The sequence below is a fragment of the Salvia splendens genome, unplaced genomic scaffold (genome assembly GCF_004379255.2).
Source record: "Salvia splendens isolate huo1 unplaced genomic scaffold, SspV2 ctg343, whole genome shotgun sequence".
In the NCBI taxonomy this organism is placed as follows: Eukaryota; Viridiplantae; Streptophyta; class Magnoliopsida; order Lamiales; family Lamiaceae; genus Salvia; species Salvia splendens.
The window spans coordinates 36258-63559 of NW_024598986.1; the positions used below are offsets into that span (position 1 = coordinate 36258).

General features: G+C 37.6%; 2 protein-coding genes across 2 annotated transcripts; both read right to left on the reverse strand.

Moving 5' to 3' along the window:
- Positions 1-218: 218 nt before the first annotated feature.
- LOC121789812 lies at positions 219-852 on the reverse strand. Its single transcript, XM_042188172.1, has one exon. It carries the CDS (start codon positions 801-803, stop codon positions 453-455), a length of 351 nt encoding a protein of 116 aa, XP_042044106.1. The 5' UTR covers positions 804-852; the 3' UTR covers positions 219-452.
- A 2967-nt stretch (positions 853-3819) lies between these two features.
- Positions 3820-8281, reverse strand: LOC121789816 (uncharacterized transmembrane protein DDB_G0289901-like). The gene is made up of 3 exons (XM_042188175.1): positions 8035-8281; positions 7666-7941; positions 3820-3833 (listed from the first exon to the last, which is right to left on the reverse strand). The coding sequence occupies exons 1-3, from the start codon at positions 8279-8281 to the stop codon at positions 3820-3822; spliced, it is 537 nt and encodes a 178-aa protein (XP_042044109.1).
- Between the last annotated feature and the right edge of the window lie 19021 nt (positions 8282-27302).

Genomic DNA, 27302 nt, shown 5'->3' on the forward strand with positions numbered 1-27302 from the left:
AATAAAGGAAACTTAGATTAAAATACAATAAAGGAAACTTAGATTAAAATAGTACTTGACCATTAACTATAATCTTCTCATTAATTAATAAGTAATTAAAAGCAACTACACACACCAAAAAAAACTTCAGACAACAAAAAACACCACATCACACAAGAGAGAGACTAGTCCATGGCAAAGTAAACTTGATAGTTACTGAAAGTTAAAAACCATAAGAATAAACTAAAAGGTAGAATTAATAACAGATTATAATTAATAGTACACCATTAACTCTAACCCTCTCATTAATAACTAAAAAGTTAACTAGACACCAAAAAAAAGGTAGAAAAACAAAAAAAATACCCCAACAAAGAAGAAAACTTGAAGAAGATGTACAATATACACATCAAAACACGGCGATCATATTTAATTAATCAAGTATTTAAAAAACGACGTCGTCTTCACTACTCCGATCAACTAAGCAGCGGAAACCAGCGCTCGCGAAAATCGGACTGGTAGGAGATCATGAAGAAGAGGAGGACGAGCAGGAGGCCGACGCCCCAGGGCGTGCCGCCGGCGCGGTGGAAGGAGTCCTGCTCCGGCAGCGGGAGGAAGAAGAAGGAGGCGTCGAAGGCGGAGAGCAAATGCACGGCGAGGAGGAGGAGGAGCGGCGACAGCATGAGGAGGAGCTTGATCTGATCGAAGAGGCCCTCGAAGATGGACTCGTAGTTGATGTACCAGGTGATTCCGACGAAGGTGAAGAGGATGATCAGGAAGAAGCAGAGGTGGACCGGCGGCGGGGAGTGGCTGTAGCCGTTTGACATGACTGGAATTAGTGTTTTTAATTTGGCGTGTTGGAAATTTGGAATGGAGTTGGATTGTTTTGGGTGGTCGAGATTTTGGTCTCTTTTATAGAGAGAGAGGTGGGGTGGGGTGGGGTGGGGTGGGGTGGGTTTTGTTAATTACTCTGCGTTTTGGTCTCATGTAGTTATTGATTTTGACATATTGTGGTGTGATTTTGTAAATAATCTATTTCTAATAAGTGAAATTAGTTAATTATATATGGAATGCGATTTATTAAAGTTATTAGAATTGACAAGGAAATATCAAGTTAAATATATGGAGCTATTGGATGCGTCATAAATAATAAATATATAAATATGAACAAATAAAGTTAGTAGAATGGATTCCACCATGGAGGTAGTTACCATACATGAAAAATGAAAGGAAGTATACTACTAGTTCATAGACATATTTGATGCATTTGTTTAATAACATTTCAAATATAATTAATAAATTCTAATTAAATGTAATAAAATTTAATGACGAATTGTCAAATTCAGATTCTTGGTGTCAATAGGTTTGCGTCTTTTCATTCCTAGCCACTATATATGTATCATACTTTATAATATAATATTGTGAAGTCTACAGTGAAAGTCAAATCTTAATAGGAGTAGTATTTTCGAACCAAGAAGTGGGGGGATTATTACGATTTACGACCACGTAGACTTCCTAAGTCCACTCCATTTAATTGCTCCATTTAATTGTTAGTATTAAGAAAGAGTTGTAAACTTATCACTTCGTTATTCTACGCAAATAATAAAATTTTTAAAACAAACTTTTCAATCTCATATTCTCCTATATGTCCAAAAATAAAAGATACTGTATTTTTCTCATATCACCGATCTTAATATCTTATCATTATTCATTCATACTTTTATTTGATGTGTACATATATAGTTGTGGACTCAAAAAAAATATTTTAAAAGATCATATTGTTATTTGATGGAGTGAAAGTATTAGTTTGGATGAAGGAGAAATTATAGGTACTCATATTTTTATACTCGTATTAAGTTTGTTTAGGATAATTGATTTTATTTTTCTTGAAAAATAACGTTATTTTCCCATTATAGGGCGAAGATCAAAATTTCCGAATCCGACGAATCAAGGAATTTTGAAATGTGAAGACCCTAAAAAATAGTTTGGGAGAGTCTAGGGACGTAGAGAATTATTTCAACCACATATTTTCAAAATTTTGAATACATATTTTTCATTTGCGTATCGATTCATCTCTCAACTAATTAATTATTCAAAAAATAAGGAAAAAGAAAATTTCCACTTTTTAGTACTTTTCCTCTTTCTCTATAATTAGAAATCTACCATTTATATTCTTTGTTATTGTACCGAGTGAAATATTACCACACTAATAACTCACGACAATTTTTTTTTTCCTCATCGGAGTCTTGATAGGTAAATTTACAATATAAAAAGTAACACATAGCTCTACCAATCGGCATATTTGTAAATTTTTTTATTGCGAATTACACATATATTTATGCATATTTCCTCTGTTTTTTTTTGGAAAAGATAAACTTTTCCTTTAAAATACAACCAATAAAAAAGGGACATCGAAAGACGGGGTGCATGTGGCTTAAGCGCTGTTGGCACGTATAATAAATAAATAAATAATTAATTAAATTAATTTTCTTCCACACGAAGATTTGGGGTTAGTCCTTTTTGCTTTGGATGCATTATATTTAATGGATTCTCTTTTCTTTGATGGATAAAATGACAACATCTCTTAAAGTGATACTGTGACATTACGTATCTAGTAATATTATAAACGCTACACATCAATAGTATAAACGTTAAACAGTAATCTATAGATTGCTGTCTAGCGTATTGAATATTGCTAGCCAAGAAAAATTGATATATAGTGTATTGGATATTGTTGGCCGAAAAAATTTACCCTTGAGCATTTTTTATGATTACCATATGACAGCTGATTATTCGTCCATATATACAAATGATTGGCTAAAAATGATGATATGAGATTACTTTAAGAGGTGTTGTCATTTTAGCATTACCCTTATTCTCAGTCCTACAAATAAAGTATGGAAAATACGTAATGGGCGGTGAAAATGTATGTGCTTTATATTTATATATTGGGCCTATGACTGCTCTCTATCTTACACGTGTCACCGACCAAGACCAGATCTCGTTATCCCTGCCACACTTTTGCTTGCATGGAACCTACATTTCATAATCCAATTTTTAGCTTAAAACAGACCTACACAGTGCCTTTCCATCACATTTTCCTTTTTATGATTCGTCTAATCACACTACATATATTTTAATGAATATAAAATAAAGTTGAGGAAGCTATGCCCACATTCTTATACTTATAAAATTTGATGCATGCTTATAAGTAAAATGGTTAGGTTAATTTTATGTCCAACTTACATATAGAATGCATGATTTTTACTGTTATACAAGGGTTGAATATTTTCTCTACCACTTAAACTTATTTTGATGTAATATTATAATAAACTGATCTCACTTCACTTAAATTTACTCTGAAGTCATACTTTCCCCCTTTGTTCAATTTTAGAGTTTGTAAGTCTTGTCTCCGTATGTTTCTAATTATTTATTCCTTGAATTCCATGTTAAATGTCTTATATTTTCATTTTGGGATATTTATCATTACATGTTTCAGTACATTTTCACTAATTTTGATATGACTTATCATTTCAATCAAATGATTTTATAAAAGTATATATAACTATCACTTTCGCTTAGATTTTTACATTTATTTTTTTAACATTTCTTAAAACATTCGAATTTGAGAAACACATAGCGAATAAAAGTTGGGCATTTAATTAATACTTAGAAAACAGAGAGAGAATTATGTTTAAGTTGGGTTGACATGTTCCATATTATATAGCACTATGGGTTAATTAATTGTAGTGAAATTGAGCTTATCCAAACAGGGTAGGTTAATTAAAACCTAACCTAGATGACTATTTGCCCTGCAGTTGATTTGCTGAATTGCAGCTACTTCTAACGTTCGTTTCCTACAAATACAATACGTACCAAAAGTCAAAATATGGTTGAATATGAAAATTTATAAATATGAGATACATGTTAAATGGTATAGACAACATATTTAGAGAAGAAAGCAATGGGAGAAGATTATTGTATTTTGATTGAATGATGAAATGGTACTCAACACCCATATATTTATAGGGATGTTGGTGACTTTTGAGATCCTACAATAAATATATATTCATGGAACTACACTACTATTGGAACAATGCATGCACATCTTCAATGCTTCTTGGAACTCTATTCTTCTTTAATGCTTATTGATACTTCCCCTTTTCTCAACACTCCCCCTCAAATTGAGTGGTGGGATCTCCAAAACTCAATTTGGAAAGCACATCTTCAAAGCTCCTTGAGTTGACTGCTTTAGTTAGGATGTCGGCAAGTTGATCCTCAGAGCGAACAAAAGGGAGTTCGACAATCCCATTCTCAATGTTTTCTTTGATGAAGTGTCTGTCAACCTCCACATGCTTCGTTCGATCATGTTGTACTGGATTTTGTGAGATGCTTATAGCGGCTTTGTTATCACAATACAACTGGCACTTGCTTGGAGGGAGATTAATCTCTTTCATCAATCTCCTTAACCATAAAATCTCGGTCAACCCACTTTTAATCCCACGAAATTCTGCTTCGGCACTCGAAAGAGCCACCACCTTCTGCTTCTTACTTCTCCATGTTACCAAATTACCTCCAACAAAGGTAAAGTAGCCTGCTGTAGACTTCCTATCGTTTGGGTTCCCTGCCCAGTCAGCATCTGTATAACCATGAATCTCAAGATGCCCATTTTTAGCGAACAACACTCCATGCCCTGGAGTTCCCTTCAAATACCGACAAATCCTAAGTGCTGCCTCCATGTGATCTGTCTGCGGCTTATGCATGAACTGACTTACGACCCCAACTGCATAGGCAATATCTGGCCTAGTGTGCGAGAGATATATGAGTTTTCCGACTAGTCGCTGATATCGACTACGGTCAGCCAACTTGGCTCCTTCTCTGATTTGTAATCCGTGATTAACCGCCAGAGGAGTGTCTGCTGGTTTACATTCCAGTAGGCCAGTCTCTGCTAGGATGTCCAAGATATACTTCCTTTGTCGCAGAAAAATTCCTTTGGTTGACCTTAGCACTTCAATCCCAAGAAAGTACTTGAGATTCCCCAAGTCCTTCATCTCAAATTCCTGAAAAAGATTTTTCTTTAATTCCTCAATCTCTTCTAGGTCGTCACCTGTAATAATCATGTCATCAACATATATGATTAAACATGTGATCTTGTCACCCTGCTTCTTAAAAAATAGCGTATGGTCTGAATTGCTCTGTGTATATCCATAGCTAATCATTGCCCCAGCAAATTTCCCAAACCATACTCTTGGAGATTGCTTCAATCCATACAAGGTCTTCCTCAATCGGCACCCTTCACCTGCTTTAAAATCTGTTGCAAAACCTGGGGGTGCCTCCATGTAAACTTCTTCTTCCTTCTTCAACTCTCCATGTAGGAAGGCATTCGTTACATCAAACTGGTGTAATGGCCAGTCCCTATTAGCAGCAATGGATAACAACACCCGAATTGTGTTCATCTTAGCTACTGGAGAGAAGGTCTCAGAATAGTCAACTCCATATGTCTGAGTATAGCCTTTTGCGACAAGTCGTGCCTTGTACCTTTCTATCGAGCCATCAGGTCTTCTTTTGATAGTGAAGACCCATCGACAACCCACTGGTCGTTTCCCTTCTGGTAGAGCACATTTCTCCCATGTGTGGTTTCGAATCAGTGCATCAATCTCTTTCTTCATTGCTTCCCTCCAATGCTTGAATTTCATAGCTTCTTCCCATGTCTGTGGTATTTCTTCTTCCTCATATAGTGCATTCTCGAAAGCCCGAGCCATCTCTGATAAATGGCCTTTGGCTAGGTTCACAACAGAGTACCGCTTTTTCTTGTCAATCCTCTCTGGCGTATACCTTTTGGGTGGAACTCCTCTGTTTGACCTTGGTGGAAGTATGTACCTCCCAGTGTCAGGGTCAACTCCTTCGACCTCGACTTCCTCAATTTCCCTTTCTTCGGCCTCAATTGAATTTTCTTCTGCACTTACAGTGTTAGCCAAACAATTATCTGTATCCACAGGATTACTTACATTGGATAACCTTAACGGAGAAATATTTGAGGCGATGCCACTTTCTACGATGGACTCTACCACATCAGAGACTTGCTCAGCGGAATTGCTTACTGTTTTCTCTGATAGATCCGCATCAGGATTGCTTGGCGTTGGCAGTGGCATTGAGATCCAACTTAGCGGGTCCGTATCATTGTTATCCCTAACATTACTCTCCCCCTGACCGCTAAGATGGGTAAAGAAGTACTCAGTTTCAAGAAAGTTGCAGTTCATTGTAACAAACATCCGGTTGGACTTTGGATCGAAACACCTATACCCCTTTTGATTTACCCCATATCCTACAAAAACGCATTTGATAGCGCAAGGGGATAGTTTAGTTCTTTCATGTTTAGGAATGTGGACAAAAACGGAGCATCCGAAGACGCGAGGTTCAAGAGTCAAGGGCGGAGGAATTTTTGTGAAGGTGGACAAGACTTGTAGAGGAGTTTTGTGTTTGAGAATACTTGTGGGCAATCGGTTTAAGAGATAGGCTGAGGTGGCAATGGCTTCTGGCCAGAAGTGTTTCGGGCTTTTGACTCTATAAGCATAGAACGAGTCATTTCGAGGAGAGATCGATTTTTCCTTTCAGCCACACCGTTTTGTTCGGGAGTATGAGCACATGTGGTTTGGTGTATAAGACCTTTGTTTTGGAAGAGTTGTTTCATGGTAGAATTAACGAACTCCCCCCCATTATCTGACCGAAGGACCTGAATGGTTTTGTGAAACTGAGTTTGGATAAGGTTATAGAAATGGGTAAAGTGTGACAAAACTTCAGATTTTTGTTTCATGAAATATATCCAGGTCATGCGAGTGCAATCATCCACAAAAACTAAGAAATATCGAAAACCTTGCCCCCCAATAACTGGTGCGGGCCCCCAAACATCAGAGTGTACTAAGGCAAATGGGGTTTCAACACGAGTATTACTTAATGGGTAAGAGTTCCGATGACTTTTGGATAAAAGACAAGTTTCACAGTACATGTCATGCTTAGGAATAATACTAGGAAATAACAATTTTAAGTAACCGATAGATGGATGACCCAAGCGCCGATGCCAAAGCCAAGCTTTCCGGTCAGCTGATCCGTGAGTTAACATGGCAGTCCCTTTTTGAGCTATCTCATCCACATAGTAAAGCCCATCACGTTCAGTGCCACGTCCAATTATCTCTCCGGTTCGGATATCCTGCAACAGACAAAATTGTGGCTGCATTAGTAACGTACAATTCAATTCCTTTGTGACATGACTAATGGATAATAACTTATGAGACATCGAAGGAATATATAGACAATTTGATAACTGCAAAGTTGGGGAAATGTTAACGGTTCCAGCCCCCTCAACCACCGTAAATTCCCCATTGGCAGTTTGGATATGAGATTTTAGAGGTTTCTGAAGGTTGGTAAGGTCTGAGGCATCATATGTTATGGTATCGGTTGCCCCACAGTCAAAAATCCATTTATCATTTTTCTCATGGCCATTAGATACTGCACACACAACTCCAAGCTTCTCGAGAGGCTGAAATCGATTTTGGCAAGTGGTTTGGGAAATTATGGAATTTTCAGGAGATTTGGGGGCTAATTGTGACTGAGAATTTTGGTGGGGTAAAACCTGCAATTTCCCAAAGATTTGGGGGCTTCCAATAAAAGAGCCCCCTAACCCTAATCTACCTGAATCAGGCGCCGCCTCTCCCCTCATCAATTCTTCACTCCAATCGTGAATTACACTCCCACTTCCGCTGGCAACGAAGTTTGCTGCCCCGGTTGTGTTCGCCGGCTGAGCAGCTTCATTTCTGGTCCTTCCTCCTGGCTGGACAGCACCGGCGGTTTGCACGACCCCCTGCACGGCGTTGCCTCCGTCGCCTCCAACTGCTGCGGCGGCGTGCCCGCCACGGTTCCAGGGTGTTTGCGGTTGCGGCGGCTTGCCGTGCTTCTCTTCCCACCAATCTGGATATCCAACTAGTTCAAAGCATGAATCTTTTGTGTGTCTTTTCCGTTTGCAGTAGGAACACACCAATTTTGACTTGTCTTCTTCATCACTTCGCCGATTTCTATCATTGCCACTGCCGCGACCACCACTGTTGCTGCCGCGACCACCACCGTTGCTGCCGCGACCGCCACCCCGAGAGCCGCCGGTAGGGTTCTGCCACCCTCGGATGGCGAGGCCAGTTCCAATTCCATCCATGGCAGCTGCTCCGCCGGTGTTTGCCTGTTGTAGCACTCGGAGTCGTGTCTCCTCCTGCTGAATCAGGTTGTACGCATAGTCGACGGAGGGAAGCGGGTCCATTTTCAGTATCTCCCTCTTAGTTGTTTCATATTTCTATCAATTGCATAGAGAAACTGACATACTCTCTGATCTTGTATGAATTTGTTATGAATCTCCATATCCTCTGGACATTTCATTGGGTTCGTCTGTTTTTGGTCGATTGAAATCCAGATCTCTCCCAACCGGCTCCATATTTCTTCTAATGAACTGCTTCCTTGTCTCAGTGTGGTTGCTTTGAACTGAAGATCATACACCTGGATTTTATCTCTTCCGCTCCATATGTGACGGCCAACGCATCCCATATATGCTTTGCCGTCGGATGTTGTGAAACTCGACTGACCAGTCGAGGCTCAATGTTTTGTACTAACCAAGTGATCACACAGTGATCGGCTTGTTCCCATTGTATGAAGGCTGGATCGGTTCGCGGTGGGGAATGAGGCACTCCGGTGACGTGAGATACCATTCCCCGACCGCTTATTGCCGTCTTCATCAATACGGACCAAAGGGCGTAATTTTCCCATTCAACTTATTCCCACCAATGTGGAGGGGCTGCGTGTCAATTCTGAATGGCATGGCAGCTGTTTCTGGTGGATTTGGTTGGTTCATCGCAAAACTATTGCGCATAAAGTTGGCAAATTGCCGGGCAAATTCATCTGCCATAGATGAATCTGAGGTTTCGGTTACTATATAGTTGTCATTTGACATTTTGGCTTATGGTTATAGGTACAGCGGAAAAAGGAAAAACAAAAAAACGGGAAGGGGCCGAGAAAGGTATCAAGGACGATGATGATACCTTATCTGAGTCCAAACCCGCTCTGATACATGGATTCCATCCCAAAACCAATTGGTGATAGGAGGAGGGGCCCATGAGACTAATATACTAGTTTCAGTTTTATCTTGACACCGATGTGGGACAGTTATATGTTATATTTTTAGTTTCAATTGCCAACACCCTCCCTCAAACCCTTCAAGGTGAACCTTGGAGGGGTTGGACTTTTTTCTAATCGATTGGACAATCGGTCCAATTTTTTTCGATCGGTTGGGACCACTTGGCCCAAATTTTCAGCCCAGTTATACTGCTGGGTCAGTCATTTTTTTCGGTTTCAGCCCAGATATACTGCTGGGTCAGTTAAATATGACCCACAGTCGGCGACCCGCTCTGATACCATACTTTATCAATTTAATTAAATGAACGTTGAAAGCAGGTAAAAGAAATTAGCATGCTGACTCTTACAGAAATAATTCAAAATTTCTATTTTCCCACTATCATATGTTGATGATTGATGAAGCAAATATCATTAGAACTATATTACTAGTACGTTAGGTAATAGAAAGACAAAATCAAAGAGATTATGTAAATTTTAGGAGAGATCTGATGATTACTGAAACGACTAATCTTTGATTATGATATTAGTACATACCAATCAAACGATATATAAATAAAAAATAAATTTGTTGGGGCCCAGCCCACGGCAGCCTCCAACTCCACCACCTGTCGCAGACTCACATAGACAAATACTGATATTGTAGACAATTATTTTTTCTTTTGAGAGGGAGTGTAGCTTAGTCACGATTCTTGGAGATTATTCTGGATTAAAATAGAGTAGTATGCTTTATCATAGTAATAATTAATTAGTGTGAGTTCTTGACACCTAGCTCGATATTCCATCAGATAATAACTCTTCACTATTTATAGTCAAAGCCCATGTCTACATACTCATTTTTTTTTCAGTCACTTGTTCTTTCAGCTATGTACATATGTAAGATTATGCAGAAATCTAGTATATACTCCTATAATTATTAATTTCATGTATTGTAAATAGGGGATGACATTGATGGGATGGCCAGCAATTTTTCTAGTGAAAACTAGTGCACAGATACAGTCATATTTGTCCCACTTTCTTTTGTTTTTTGTGTTTGTATGGGGAGATTTAAATCTCAACCAATAAGTTTATATCATTATTTTAGAATAATCGTTAATTAAAGAATGAAATCTATTGATTTCTGGTTAATGGTTAGTTTCATAACGTGTGAAACTTAAATATAAAATCAAAACTTTTCAAATTTATCCATGGGAAAATTTTCATGCCTTGTAGTATAAGATAACATATGTATTAAACGTCGTCATTAGAGCATTCCCATCCATGCTCTTGCCATGTGGGCTCGGCCCCACATTTATTAATTTTTTACTCTCTGTTCTTCCCAATAGCACAACACTCACATCCATGCTCTTCCGCAAGGGTCCCACCATTCCATTATTTAATTTAAAATTATATCAATTACTAAAAACATTTCTACAATATAAAAATACATTAAAAATACTCGAACTACTATTACAAATTAAAAAAAATTACATACTTAAATCCTAAAAAATAAAAATTACATACTTAAAATCCTAAAAAATTAAAATTACATAATTAAAATACCTTCGTGGAAGACTATTCTATCCCCAAAATTTTTCGGAGACCTCGTATCATTGCAAATGTGCATCAAGTTGCTCGGGAGACATGTGTGAGTATTGACCATATTGAGTTGAGCCAAAAGGGTCCACAATGAGTTGGTGGGCGGTTGAGGTGGCACAAAGGGAGGAGGAGCGGCAGCGGCAACGGCGCGACGACGGTTGGCCGTCGCCTGTTTCCTTCCTTGCGGCCGGCATTGGGAACTACTCGGTCCGGCGTCGAGGCTACCCAAGTTAGCTGCGGCAAGCTGGCTAGCCACCTCATCTGAGCCGGCGTCGGATAACGACCTCGACCGTTTGTTGGAGGAGCTGGAGGTAGAGATGCCCACCGGTTCTGGTTCCGGCAGTTAACCGGCGACCGGAACCGTGGCGATTTCCTTGAACCGGAACCGTCACAATTCGGGTCGCAGTCCGGTTCAGGTTCAAGATTTTTCGAATCGGAACCATCACCGAACCGCCGGTTCAGGCACGGAAACCAAGGCGTCAGGGAGGGGGCCGAGGGGCAGCTTTTCATGCGAGAAAACTGGCCGGTTCCTGCCGTTTTTAGACCGGAAACCGGTGGTTAACTACCGGTTAACCGTGAAAACCAGCGATTAACCGTCGGTTCAGTGGATTTCGGTGGCGGCGCGGGACACGAGGCATTCGAGCACAGCTTTTGGCAGACGGTTTATTGATCGAACCGGCGGCTTTCTGCCAAAACCGCCGGTTTTTCCAAAAATTCGAATTTTTTTTTCAGATTTCAAATTCGAATTCTTCCATTTTCCCCCTATTTTTATTTATAAATACCCCCCTCTATCCTCAATAAAATTGTGGATACGCAACTCAACTTAAATTTGAAAAGTTTAACTTTGAAGGTTTAAGTTGAGCTCAAGTCCTTTTCAATTTTTCCCCCCATTTCATGTTTTTTTATTTACGTTCCGAGTCCGACGACACCTGTAAATTACATTGTTGTATGTTGTATACTTGTATATGTATTGTAAATTGTAATGTATCGTTGTCCGTTACAACTCAAATTCAATAAAATTGATATCATTTTCTCCTTATTCGTCTTATTTCTATTTGAATTATACATTGTCTTGTTCCAATTTATTGTATAAATCCAAATTTCAAATTAATAAAAAAAAATCGAACCGCGAAACCGCCGGTTCCGAATCGGAACCGGAACCGCCGGTTTTCGAACCGGAACTGTGAAATAGCCTCACGGTCCGGTTCCGGTTTCTCCTTCGACCAAACCGGAACCGCCGGTTTTTGAACCGTGGGCAACACTAGCTGGAGGAGGATGATAAGCCTCTCTTATACTTCGGATGCGTACGCACCTCCTGCCAAGCGTTGAGATACTTGAATGCTTTGTAATAACAAGATTGGTAGGTCGCCATGGAGGCACTGATGATGTCGAGCTCGCTCTTACCGCTCACCGCCGACTCCTATTCCTGGAGGTAAATCCCCTAGAACTTTTGGATTTCTTCGTTGGCTCTGAAGATGGCATTGCGCACCATACTCTCATTACGCTCGATGGTCCCTCCGGTCGGAGTACATTGTACCAGCGAAAGACGCGGAACCAAAACATATCCCCGGTTTGGTTCGTGCTAACCTCCGGATCTTCACAGATTTCCAGATAGGCTTTGAATAACATATCCATCTCCCTCGGAGTGTACGGGGTGCGGACGTGAGGATCTCCTCCACGACCCATGACACGAGTGCTACAAGGAGGAGGAATAGGAGGAGTTTGGGAGCCGCCGCTCCCTCCCAATCCTTGTTCGGGTGCCCACCCGTATCGCCCATCGGGGGCATCTTGCTCGTCCACCGGGTAAGGACGGTAGCCACCCGGAATTTGAGAACCTTGGGGTAGAGGAGGGGGCGAGAATTCCATTTCCGGACTAGGGAACCATTCGTGGTTCCAACCACGGGAGTCGAGGGGGTGATCGCCGGAGCCGAACATATTTTTTTGCAAGAGTGAAGTGAAATATTGAGAATTGATGAGAGAATTTAGATGAGAATTGTATAGTGTGGTGTAAAATTTTTTGTGTGGAAATGAGGGTATTTATAGATGAAAAATGTGAATTTTGGGGAAAAAATTGAAAAATAAATTAAAAGTGGTGAGAAAACGGTTATAATTTATTGGGAAGTGGGAAGTTTTTTTATTTAAAAACGATTTTTAAATTAATATTAGAATTTTAAAAAAAATTTGAAAAATGCCAACGGCTAAGCTGTTAGCCAATGGTGTGCTGCCACGTCGCCCTACTCAGCGGCACGGACGCCGTCCGTCCCAGCAATCACTATTGGGGATGCTCTTACTATCCAATGAAACTAAAAAAAAGTGAAAAAGGAGTCTTGCGGATTAAGGTTGCCCAAATGTTCCCTGAAACTTTGAATTGTGAATGGCAAGTCTATTTGGATCCACATCACCTCGAGTCGGCAATTGTCTGATTTTACAAAAGTTTAATTTTTCATTTTTGGTGGTATCTTAGGCTAACACCTGATGCAAATTTTTTCCATAATTGTTAATTCGAATTTCTATATGATGTTTGAGATAGAATACAAGTTATGTATACACAATCAATCAACCACCTCAGGTTTGAAAATATATAAAAGGGTAATTGTTGGTGAGACCATGTTAACGAGTTACAATTTGTAAGATAGATTAAGATTCGTATAAAGACACAATTGAACAAAAAATTAATAAAATGAAATTGGATAAGAATTTGAGTCCCAGCTGATAGCTCTATTGCAGTCTCAGCTTTTTGCTAATTCATCCACTACTCCTATAAATACATCACAACCTCCATCATCCACTCCTTTCACCGGTACATCTTTTTTCGTCTTTTATTGGCTGCACTTCATCATCTAAAACCTCTTAGCTCGATCATGTTTGTGATAAGATGTTGTATCCTATCGATCAACAATAGAGCACTCGAACGATTATGAAGAACAAGAAAAACCCTAGTTGAGGTGCTAGGGGGCGAGAATGAGAATAAGTTTATACTTTATTTCTCAATGAATCAAAATACTAGAGAATTCTATAATTTATAGAATTCTAAACCCTAAACCTATCTTGCTAATCAAGCAAGATAATTAAAGTAAAAGATTATAAAAGATATGGAAAATAACTAAAGATAACTAACAAAAATAAGAGTTATGTTAAATCAAAAAAGATATGCCATGTATTGTTGAGGAGATATGACTGAAGATATTTGGTGATGAATAAGGCAAAGTGAGATCCCTATCAGTTTGTTGTGATTTCTCTCTTTTTTCGGCATCTTCTCGACTTCAACATGGGTTGTACCCTTCTTGGAGACGATATGCGTCTGTTCCTCATCCGAAGAAGAAAAAGAAATTAATGTATGACATAAAATATAGGATGTTGTGTTTATACATTTATTGTGTATACATTTATGTATGACAGATTGATAAAATATAGGATGATTTTAATTTATTTTGTTGAATAAGCCCTACACATTTTACTTTATCGTAATACTATTATTATTATATAACCTTTGGTATTATTGGAGGTGTAGTTCGATTAAACAATGAGACAAGATATGTAAAACCTTGCTTGTTCTGTTTTGTTTGTGCGACCATTGATGAATAAGTTACTCTACATATCTACAATCTTAATTACTACTACTATATATTCTTGTTTCATCTCTGCCATCTGCATAAAAAAAGAAATTGCTCAACGTTGCATTGATCAGTTTTAGGGGTGCAATAGACTTTTTGGTTTGACGCGGACGATGCCCTATCGTCCGTGTATCGTCCGCGAACGATCTATAGGGCGCGGACGATGCATCGGGCATCGTCCGCGCACGCACAGTGGGCGGACGATGGCGTGCCCAAGGCATCGGGCGGCCTATCATCCGCCCCATTACGGATGCTCTTAGGGCAAAAAACTTGCATCATCATTATTATGTCGGTAAAAGAATATGAAAACTTAATATACTATATAAGATAAGCTAAGGATACAGTGGCAGGTCCATTTTTTATTTCATGTACAAGCTTATGATAAGAAAATTCCCTACTACCTTAAGGCAAATAGTATCCCCTCCACATCAATATGTCAATAGATGAAGATTAAAGATTTAATATTTAAGATAAGGCTACGAGATTTTTTAGAAAATTTCCTTAATAAAATATACTGTATGAGAATAATAAAATGAAATAAATGAGCTAAGTGATTTATGGCAAGTGAAAAAGAAAATAAATAGTACAAAATAGGCGAAAATATAATCGAACCACAGACATTAGTCGCATGCTGAAACGGTGAAACCAACCTAGTAGAAAACTTTATACTTTAGTTAAACATAACTACATAAGTATATATATACTTACTAATTACAATCAGAAGGGCCCAGCTTAATTAGTGAATTGCAATACACCTATAATTGTCTTTTTTCTACATTTAGGCTATAAAAATTCCTCACAATTAATCAGCAATCCAATATGCTCCAAACAAACTATATAGTATGTACTTTTTATGGGTTTTGATCCAACTTTTTTAACTATTTTATTTAAAATGGCGCAATACTAATGCCAACTAATGTTTATTGTTTTGAGTTAACTAAATCAATAAATTAGTTATGGGTCCAAATGGCAATTCAAATGCCATATAACATTTTATAGTAAAATACATTGATACATTCAACTTAAGTGGACTGTGGCGCAGTTGGTTGGACTCTATAGGTCTCTCTATCCCCGCGAACGGTTGGGTATTCCCTATTTTGTGTGCTCTTTCCATTTTGCACAATTCAAATATTGTTTTATTAAGTACCCCACACTTTTCACATACTTTGCCAACAAAAAATCATCTGATTTACATATTCATAATTATATTTTCGTTTTTTTATAATTTTGATTATTTTGTATCTCTATAGGCTATAGAGATACATTATCTCGCACACACCCAAATTTTACCCATGGATACCTTTCAACAATGCTTTCGTTTAAATAAATGCCTAATTGATTAATGAAAATAAGAAGAAACAAAAGGAAGCTCTTCCAATTTTCAAAGTCAAACAAATTTTTTTAAAGCAATAAAGGTAGCTAGAATTAGAAGGTCATAAAGTTTTCAATATTTTCCTTAATTGGATGCATAAGTAAATTCCTTTATAAAAGAAAATATTAAGGAAAAAGGGTTAAAGTGAGAACGATATTAGCTCTAAAAAAATTTAAGTCAAACAAAATAAAAAAATAGCAATAAAGGTAGCTACAATAAAAGAAAATAAGGAAAAGAGGGAATATTAGTTCTTAAAGAATTAATAATAGGGGTGAGCAAAAAAACCGGAAACCGAATATCCGAACCGAACCAAACCGAAATTTTGAAATTTGGTTCGGTTATTTCGGTTCGGTTTTGAAAATAAAAAATTTTCGGTTTTTCGGTTCGGTTCGGTTCGGGTGAAGAAAAAAACCGAATAACCGAATAACCGAATTTATATTTTAAATATAATATTATATATATTTATTCTATTAATTTAAATATATTATATCATATATATAATATATATTCTTTAAATATATTTATATAATATGTATTATATATATTCTATTAATTTTATATTATATATTTATATTATATTAGAATATATAAAATAAAATAAATTATATATATATATACATATTAATATATACTACATATTTTTTTCGGTTTTTCGGTTTTATTAAAAATTTCGGTTTTTCGGTTTAATTCGGTTTTTTTAGTTCGGTTTTTCGGTTTTTCGGTTTTCGGTTTTTCGGTTTTTCGGTTTTCGGTTCGGTTCGGTTTTAATTTTCAAAGAAATTCGGTTTTTCGGTTCGGTTCGGTTTGGGCAAAAACCGAACCGAATAACCGAATTCACACCCCTAATTAATAACAACAAGAGATATGTAGCGTGTGAAAGTAAAACATGAAAAATGGCCTACGGCAATCAATAAACACAAGAGACACTTAAGTGTAGTATATTGAGTGAGAAATTTTGTTAATAGCTTATTATATAATGTTTCATTTTATTTTCTTTCTCCTTTTATCTTTCTATTATTATACATATGTGTTTGGCAACGGCCGCGTGGCCATGGCTAACTCCGGGTTCCGGAAGCTGAAGCTATGCGGTGACATGGCGGCATGATACGTGCATATCCATATGAAGATCCTCATATCTTTATTAATTAGTTACTCCCTCCGTCCCAGAGTATTAGACTCACTTCTTTTGGGCACAGGAATTTAGGAGGTGGTGTTTAGTGGTGTAAATGAAGTTGGTAATAAAGTAGATTAGGTGATATGTTGTATTTTTATTTTTAAATTTAAAATAAATGGAATAATTAATTTTTTGTATGCATGCATTTAACTTACTGATATTTCAAAGCATATTTCTAATTAACTTTACTCATATTAAAAGTATCCATATTTAATGAATGCTAAATACGACGTCAAGTTCAAATTGAGCATATTTCAAACAATATGTATTGCAAACATTAAAATAATCAATGACTAGGAAAAGATCAAAACTAAATTGAAATTTTGATTCACTTTGATTCACATTTAGCGCCTAATTGAAATTTTCAAAACACAGCTTTCAGATCTTTTAATTTCAGCTGACCGCTCTTGAACTTCTTTACGGCAGGGGTGGTGGCGTCGGCAACCGGAGCTTTCTCGGCGGACTCAACAGACGGCACAACGGGGGGACAGGAGGTTGAAAAACTTTGAGCTTTCCTCTTTCCTTGCACCACGACGAGTGATTTTCCTCCGCCACCGCCACTGCCAGCAGACCACCACGGCGAGCGAGTAAGGGGCGTCGGGGGTTAACCCACCCATCATCGCTTGGATTAGGCTCACATATTTCGTCGTTGGAAGCCATGGATGCGTGAGTTTGAGAGAAAATGTTAGATCTAGGTTTTTTTTGGAAGAGGCGTGGAGAGAGAATGAGGGATTGAGTCTGGAAGAGAGAGAAGACATAAAGATGAAATGATGTTGGTGGGTTGGGTACCGATTTCCATTCAATTAACATTGGATTAATTAACAATATTTTAATCCTAATTGTAATAAGGGTGTTACTTAAATTCTTTAATTTTTTTAACATAAATAGAAAGTGGTCAAGTATGTTGGGACACCCCAAAATGGTATACGAGTCTAATACCCTGGGACGGAGGTTTAATTTACCGTATTTTTAGGATATCTATTTTCTTGCCCATTAAGTTAGTATTAGTATTATAAATAGGGCTATTGTTATTCTCTTCAATCAATCAATGAATATGTCACGACCGCCCTTCTAGGGTATAATAAATGCGGCGATCGCGACTTAAACGGACTTAAATGCAACAAGGAAAAATAGGCTAGGGTTTCATCAAAGAGGTTTGACCAAAGTATTTAATGAACAATTAAGTATAAGAAAAGGGGACGCTTTAATAATGAAATCCAATGAAGAAGGACTATTATACTTTAGGTCAAAAAGGCATGGCTTAAAATAATTCAAAACGTAACGTGTTTCAATATTCAAAATGAGAATCCAAAGATATCAGTATCAACTTAACGACAAAATAATCACGTTTTAGCGGAAGCATCCAAGAGAAGAGTGAAGTCGTGTATGAAGACACGACGACACTCAGAGTTTCAAGACAATAGCATTTATTTAATTGATTTGCTCAACACCGCCAACCGCTCGTCGCCGCTCAACCTGCACATAGGGAAAACACATGCATGGCTGAGTACTATAAAGATACTCAGTGGGCTCTTGCCGAAAATATTTTCAATAAAAGTATTATTTATCATGTCGTACATAAGTAACCATCGTGGTTTAGCTTTAGAAAGGCCCGAGGCACTCAAAATCTTTTCCCATAGTAAAAGTCGACTGATCAGTCATTTTCCCATAGACGTTAGCCATATCTGCAATACATGACAAGGAATGCAGCCGCAAACCAGGTCACTAGACCGGCCAGCCCGTACGCTAGCGCACGATCTACCATAGGTGTACACTAATCCAAGTAGGGTTTGCGGACCTACGAGGACCCGAATTTGATTTAAATAATAGTGGCAAAAGCCACACCTGATAGGCACGTTAAAATAAAACACGGCATGATAAACATAGTAATTTCCACCGATAAAGTATTTAGGACATTGTCCTTAGTTAAAAGAAAGCCCACCTCGACCGTTTAGACCTTAAGTACTTCTTTCCCTTTGTTATCACACTTCGTGCACGAGTTATCACCTTTAGATAATATGTATTACCAATCAGTCACAAACATTGACTCATAATTATGCATGTCCCCAACGTTTCCCTTTTCCCCAACAACAAAAGGAAGCACACCGTAGCATGCATCATCGAATAACACATCACTTCATCATAGATTGGGTTCATTAACACATACATATCATGTATATCATTTAAAACACAACAACATCGTTATTTTCGCAAGGATAGAAATCTGGCAGAAAGCGCGGTCATTTTGTAAAAATCATTTAAACTTTATCCGGCCTCCGTTGGGGCTGAAACTTTCCCACAATACAGTAGACACATTGAATATCATTTAGTTAAAATTTCACATCAAAATAATCTTTTTAGGTCGGTCAAATCGAAAACGTAACTCACTGGTCGAGAAAAATAATTTCTGGCAGAACTGCCCAGTCAACTTCACAAATTCGCCAAACTTCCATCTTTAGTCCAAATAGGTTGAAATTCACACACGACATAGAAGACACCTTGAGGGTTACTCGGAAAAAAGAATCGTACAAAAAGGAGTTCGTTTGGTCGGTCAAACATGCGTCGGAACCTACTGTCCGAACACTATAGATTTCATGCTTCAAAATTCGAATTAGGGTTTTATCCTCATTCATCCAAACACAACCTTTTATGCTTCCAGCACACAACCATGCTTAAAAAGGTTCTCACAATCATGTTCTCATATAGTCACACATCATTCACCCATGATTCATTTAGACTTCACACAAAATCATTCAAAACGCATATTCACAATTTGTTCTCATTCAGACACGAATTCCCACCGATTAAATTCCTAGATTTGAAATCCCTGCACTCACTATATGCATGAGGGAGTCAAAACAATGTTTGAATGGAGAGGATGAAGAAAAAGTTCGATTGTACCATTCTTGATTGAAACGATCGGTAGAACAAATATAAATCTTGATTCTTCAACAAGTTCTTGGCAAAGAATGAAGAGATCTTGAGTGAAATAGAAGAACAAGTGGAAGATGAGTGGAGAGGAGAAAAGTGGCGTGTGGAATGAGGAGGGAGGCGTGTAGATTTGTGGGGGCTAGGGTTTGGGGTTTGTTTTATCTCTTATTTATAGAGTTAGAATAAAATCTTCAATTAATTACATGAAGATATGGAGGAGATTTGGTGGGGAAAGAATTGACGTGATTCTTGGGGAGGAATAAGGGGAAAATTTTGAAATCATGGGCTATTTAATTAGCCTATGGTTTAATTTTATATTTCACGCAGTAGAATAAAATAATGCGGAGCAGGAAATTAATAATAATCCTCCCAAAAGAATAGGAAGTAGGAGTATATTATGTTCCTTCCACACGGAATAAATTTCAAATCTTTAATTTGAATGAGGTAAGACAAGATTTGCTAGGATATTCCAATCTATTAATGGGAGGAAATAAATAGGAGGTCAATTAATATAAAGGAATAATTTCCTTCTCCCATAAGTAGGAGATTTTCGAAATCTCCATGGTATAAGGCATAGGTGTCGATTTTTTTCATGGAGAGAATAAGGAATAATCGGGCTTTGGATTTAATTTGGATAATTATCCCAAGCAAATAATTAAATCCAGGAAAATAGAATTTCTCTCCAATAATTAATAGTGGTCAAAAATTCCAAATAAAATGCAAGATAATTATTGATGATCCTATTTAATCTCACTCACCCTTAGGAAAATAATTCACCGCAATATATTTCACCCCGCATCAATTATTCAAATAGCCATGCCATAAATTCAACCATTTTCACTTCCACCACATATTCTCAACACTTTGACTTTTCAATGGTCTCGTCATATGTTCCACATCTTTGACTATTCAACAACCACGTCATATGTTCAACGGATTTGACTAATCAAATCAAATCTCAATTCCAAAACGCAATTAGGTTACACATAAAACATGCAATTAATTCACTCGTCAATAAATCCACATACTTCACGGTATTAAAACATTTAATGCAAAATTTTAGGGTTCGAAAATTAGGGTTCAAGAAGTGGGGCGTTACAGAATATATGAATTTACGCTTCTTTCTGTTTTATTTTAGTACTTCGTTTAAACCTTGAGTTGTCGACAGAATTCCGCCTCCCGGGACTTCTTGTTTATGTCTCTGGCATCGTGATAAGGGAAATACCCTTATCAATTGGTGCTTTCATCTTCGAACTCATGGCAGAAGTCAATCTTCGTTCATGGCCGGAGATATTGCAAGCATCCGAAGGCTTGCAACGGAAGTCAACAGCAGTAACCTTGGAGCATATAGTGGCATGGATGACACGCTTAGATTCTAGCAGTGGCGGATCTAGTTAAGAACAAGGGGGTACGACTGTACCCCCAAAATGGCAAATAGCCTAGTGGTAAAATGCAGATTTGTTACAGCATAGACCCAAGTTCGAATCCTCCCAAATGCATTTTCCGTTATTCTGCCTTGAAGTTCTGTTTTCGTGAACAATTTACAATTGTTCCTTATGATTGAATACTCAAATAATTTATTATTTGTTCTCTAATTGTTTTATATCAATAAAGTATATTAATTGGATATAATCTTTATTATTTTGAATTTTTAATTATGCTCATATTTGGAATCATATAGACAATATTATGTGTTTTGTTTTAGTTAAAATATTTAATTTTTTAAAACTAAAATATAGGGTGTGTTATATAAATATCTATGAACCTCCATTTTAAATAGTGATATTTTTTTCAAGTAATAACAATAAAAAATAATTTCTTTTTTATATACTATGAAGTGATTCATGGAACAAATAATTGGATAATAGAATAGAAAAGATCGAATGAATTTTAAATTTTTCGGTTGTAAATATTTATCGTACCCCCAATTTGATATTTCTGTATCCGCCACTGGAGTCTAGATTGGATGAGTTGGAGCAGCGTGTTGTGACTCCGATTCCCCCGTCGCGCCCCGAACCTGACCCACCGGACGGCCCCCATGTACATCGTTGCACAGCCGCCTTACCAGCCCTACCAGCCATCGGCTTCTTACCAGCAAGAGATATACCCGCTGCACCAAAACCCTCCCACCGGCTATACCAATAATGTTGTAACAGATCCATACATGTTGTCGGCGAGCACGTTTCAGCAACTATACGCAGCACAACATACCCAGCAATACATGCAGCTGCCGTCATTCTACCAGCCACCGCCCGACACAGGCTGCTTGCCCTATGGATTGCCGCAGCCTAATCGCCAAGACCCTATTTTAGTGTGGTTTCTGCCACAGCAACCCAGGGTCAGCACACCGACTTGTTAGGATGCTACTGATTGTCGTGTCTCCAGCCTCCTACCACCAGCACAACAGCTCACGGACTGGCAGCAGCCACACCAGCTCGGCATGCCCTTGCTGGAGGATCCGACGCCACCGCGGCAGCCTGGTCCAGCACTGGCCTTTGGGCTGATCTCTGCCGTACCGCAACCTTATCAGCCCGTGACAGCTCCGTTATTGGCCTCTATGCCGCATCCACAACTGGTGCCGAGCTCAATGTTAACGGAGTGGGAAACGAATATGCATGAAAGGGAAGAGAAAACGGAGATTCAAGTCCTTGTTGATCCATTTGAGACAACAAAGAAGGACCTTGAACTAGGAATGGAGGAGAAGAGAAGGTTATTTAAGGATGAGTATAGATTAGAACATGAAGAATTGGTTTTTAAAAAAGATGTTTATCTATGTGCATTTGTTGGAGATGTAGTTGAACATGCCCTTCCAAAATGTTTGAAGGAAAATTCTTTTGATGGAAAATTTGATTCAAATATTTCCGATGACAATAACAAGCAGTCCAAGAAAGCTAAGGAGTTCTTTTCCACCATGGACGTGCTTAAGATACTTCATCAGCTAGGTGCACGATTTAAGCAAATGCACAGTTTTGATCCAGGAGGGGATACCTCGCCAGAGCTTTTGTTGGCCACATTCTTCGTTTTGTCGTAGTTTCCACCTTGAGGACAAGGTGGATTTTAACCGTGGGGGAGTTGATACGTGCATATCCATATGAAGATCCACATATCTTTATTAATTAGTTATTTTGATTTACCGTATCTTTAGGATATCTATTTTCTTGCTCATTAAGTTAGTATTAGTATTATAAATAGGGCTATTATTATTCTCTTCAATCAATCAATGAATATATGAATTTACCCTTCTTTCTGTTTTATTTTAGTACTTCGTTTAAACCTTGAGTTGTGGACGGGATTCCGCCTCCCGGGACTTCTTGTTTATCGTCTCCGGCATCGTGATAAGGGAAATACCCTTATCACGGCAACAGAGACGTCTTATCCTTGTGCAATCTGCTCAGAGGAGATGACTGGGGCAATGGCGTTTCGGATGCCTTGTACCCATATGTTTCATGCCGAATACGTCGTGAAATGGCTGTGGATGAGTCACACTTGCCCTATTTGCGGCTACGAGATGCCAACCAGAAATCGATACTAGTAACTTTTTAGCAATATTGTTATAAGTAACTTTGTAAATATTTTATGTTTTGTTGGATGATTTCATATTTATGTTTGATTGCTACTTCACTTATTAATCCTTTAATTTGTTCAGTCAAAAGTTGATGGGTTGAAGTGAGTGGTAGATACATACCTCAGCATTCATTTCTTAAACTTTTGTTTCTTAATTTAGTTTTTGTTTGTGATGACACTGTTAATGTTGGCGAATCAAGTTTTCTTAAAAATTATTTGGGCATTAAATAAAATTATTAAATTATTAATACTCGCAACACTCATATATCTAGTTTAACCATCTTCCGCTTTAAAAGTTAGTTTGTTCTTTTGGGTGATTCGTTGGCAAAATTAATGAATCGTGCTAACGATACTAATTTTTTCTTAAAAAGGATATGATGGACTTTCTTATGAATTATATTCCATTAACATGCAATGATATTAATTGGGTATACTTTATTATTTTTAGTGTTGCGTGTATAGAATGGTCTCAAGACTTTGTATGTGTTGTACTATTAATGTTCAAAAGTAAAAGGTTCATATTCCTGTAGGATGCTCAAAATAACAAAAAGTGTATCTCATTTTTAGGGATATTTATGATATTGATGAGAAATTGGCGACCATATTTTCATTATGCTCATTAATTCAAAAGTGTAGTAGTATTTGCCAGTTGATTTCTTGTCTGATTTTGCTAACGATTTAATACTCATATACCGCGCCTGAAAATCTGAGATTACCGAATTGCCTTAAGCTTACTTTACCTATTAAATCATAGTCCTTTTTAATGAAGTGACACACAATTTAACTTAAACAAATCTCAATATGAAAATCTTGCTTCATTAAATCCACCACGAATTAGTATTTTTTTTTTATTAATTCAATTACTCAAGATAGGAGTTGGAACGTTGCTAGGCCAGCATTCAGACCCCTGCTCTCATTCGTACTTTGCTCGCATTCGTACTTTGAAGTCGCTCGTCAGGATGGCTCGCAATCACATGGCTCGCATTCGTACTTTGCTCGCACAGATTCAGTTTATGTTCTCTCACATCTTTCGAGAGGGCAACCGGTCAGCAGACTTTTTGGCAGGTAGGGGGGTCCAGACCCCTGCCATCACCTTCTTTGATGCGGATTCAGCGCCTCGATATTTGAAGTCGCTAGTCAGGATGGACCAGTTGGGCTATCCGAACTTCAGATTCAGATATCGAGATGGATGACTTCTTCACTTGGTCCGTGGTTTTGATTTATGGTTTTTTTATTGCCTTTGGATTTGGCACGCATTTGGCCATCATCCTTGTTCTTTTTAGGATGTATAGTTTTGTTATGTTTATTTTCTCTTTAGTTAGATGGTTAGTACCCGGTCTGTGGGGATACCATAGTAGCTTTGTTAGCTCTTGTGTTTTGTATCTCTCGTGCGGACCGAGTCACTTTTGGGCTCGTCTGATGTATGTTCTTTTGGTGATTTTTGATATATACAGGTTGGGGGTCCGCCTTAACCCCGCCGTGATGGTGTTTGAAAAAAAAAACGTTGCTAGGCCAGCAAAATGGGAGGTGCACGTAGAGGTTGCGTCTCCTTATCCGTTGACGGGATCCAACGACATCTCTTGCCAAATGTCGGCGGCGAATACCGATGACTATATCATGTTTTCGACATAGAGTCGATGTCATCTTTAAAGAGGGGCAAGGTCAAGAAGCTAGCTGGGAATGGGTTGAAGCTGTACAGCCCAGATGAGAAGGACCTCTTCTATCAAGAAGAGAAGAAGAAGATTTTCAAGTTCGATGCCATCTGGAACCTCCTAATTCTCGTTTTTAGGTTGTGATACTCCTCCATTACAAATATGCTCATTTTGCAATTTAGAGTGACTCTCAAATGTTGCTAATTTATTTTTTTATTTATAATTTTTTTTATTTATATAAAAATCAAGTAGTACAACCTATAAATTATCTTATTTTTTAATTAAATACAATACTTATATAAGTATAAATTAAGTCAGACAAAATGGAAAAAAATTGGATATGGGTTTACCATGTTTATATGTCCATAGTCCATACTCCATACTTCCATGATACATGTACCTCCACCATATCCCACATCACCTTATCACCAATTTATGATTTTAGAAAATATAAACATTTTTTGTCCTGAATATTTCATTAATAGCTAAGGACGGACGCACCATTAGCCACAATATATTTACATATTTATTAGGGAAAAAATTATTTTTAATTCTGAGATTGCAAAGATCGTGTTTTTATGATCTTAATGGCAAATATATGATCTTAAATTGCAAATAAATATGAGATTTAAAATTATATTTACAAAAATAATTTAATTAAACATAAATATTGTACAATATAATACGTATATACCTATAGAAATAGTTGATTTTCCCGCCTTAGAAATAGTTGATTTTCCCGCCTTCCTTCTTAGCATTGCTTCTGAGCAATGTTTTAAAAACCGGACCGGAGCGGCCGGTTCGACCGGTCGGACCACAAATCGGTAGAAAGTCTGGTCCGGTTCACCCCTTTAAACCACCACTGCATTGAACCGCCGTGAACCGGTGGAACCGGCCGGTTGGACCGGTTGGGCCGTGAACCGGAAACCGATTTTCTATTTTTTTTTCAAAATTTTTTAAAATTTGTTGTTGGTAGAGGTTGAACTCATGACCTCTCTTCTAGTTAAGAGGATCTCTACCACTCCACCACATGGGCTCATTGAACAATTTGAACATTAAGTATTTTTATACGTTAACCATTAATTTTATCTACAAAAACTAATAATTCATTTTAATTTTATTATTCTTTAATATAATTTTTAATTTATAATATATATAATTATCATCCTTTATATTTTAATGATGCTCTACTTACCACCTATATTATTATTAGTACCATATAAGATTCATTATTTACTATAAATAAATTTTTTATATTACATACTTAATTTATATACCCTAGCCATTGACATTAATGAATAATCTTATCTAAACTAATTAATAAGTACTTAATTCGTATTTAATTATATATTATTTTATGAAATAAATTTTCTTAAATTAATATAAACATTATCTATTTTAATACATGAAATATTAAATTTTTTATCTAGACTAACTAATATTAAATATATATATATATATATATATATATCTGAATATATTTACTAAATTTTAATATTATTTATATTTATACATCACTAATTATCTATAAGGTTTAATGTTTGTGATATATTATTAATTGTAAATCATTTACTAAATTTAATATATTTTTTATATATATTTGCAACAGTAAAACGGTTAGAACCGGTCGAACCGTGAACCAGTAACGTTGCCGGTTCGCTTGCCGGTCCGGTTTTTAAAACATTGCTTATGAGCATACCTTCTTACCATAATGTTTTGGTCATACGAACACTGAGATTCAAGGTTAAGGTTAGCAGCCAGCCACTTCAGCCAACTGAGTTCCCTCATCTTGGCATCAAAATCAACATCTTCTTCCACACCCAAGAATCCAACTATGGTATAAACGCAAATTCTAGATCCAATTCCAAACCTGCCCTATGCCCTCTTCCCTTCCTTTCCTTGGACAGTTCCACCACGGCAACCGCCCACATCATCGCCCGAGGTCGCTTGTCCTACGATGACATACAAGAGGCGGTCAGAAAACTCATTCGCAATCATCTCCGGGGCGACAAGCGCAGCCGGGCCCCATTCCCCAACAATATGGGAGGGGATGAGTTCGTGTGCACACCCGCGATCAAGCTCGTATGGGAAAAGGTTCTCAGAGCTACTGGAATTTCAAATGAAGAGGTGCTCAACAGAACGATCAGAATCCAGCATTTCGAATTAAATGTCGATTTGAATATACGGATCGGATACTATTATGGGTATATCTTTGGCAAGGGTCGTATGGCCATGGCTACATCCGGGTTCCGGATGATGAAGTTTTGTGGTGA

Bases quoted from the DNA above. Each gene is read 5' to 3' on its own strand.
- LOC121789812 (XM_042188172.1), bottom strand. From the start codon at position 803: ATGTCAAACGGCTACAGCCACTCCCCGCCGCCGGTCCACCTCTGCTTC.
- LOC121789816 (XM_042188175.1), bottom strand. From the start codon at position 8,281: ATGGACCCGCTTCCCTCCGTCGACTATGCGTACAACCTGATTCAGCAG. The intron at 7,942-8,034 runs GTGATGAAGAAG...TTGGATATCCAG, and splicing joins CAATGATAGAAATCGGCGAA to ATTGGTGGGAAGAGAAGCAC.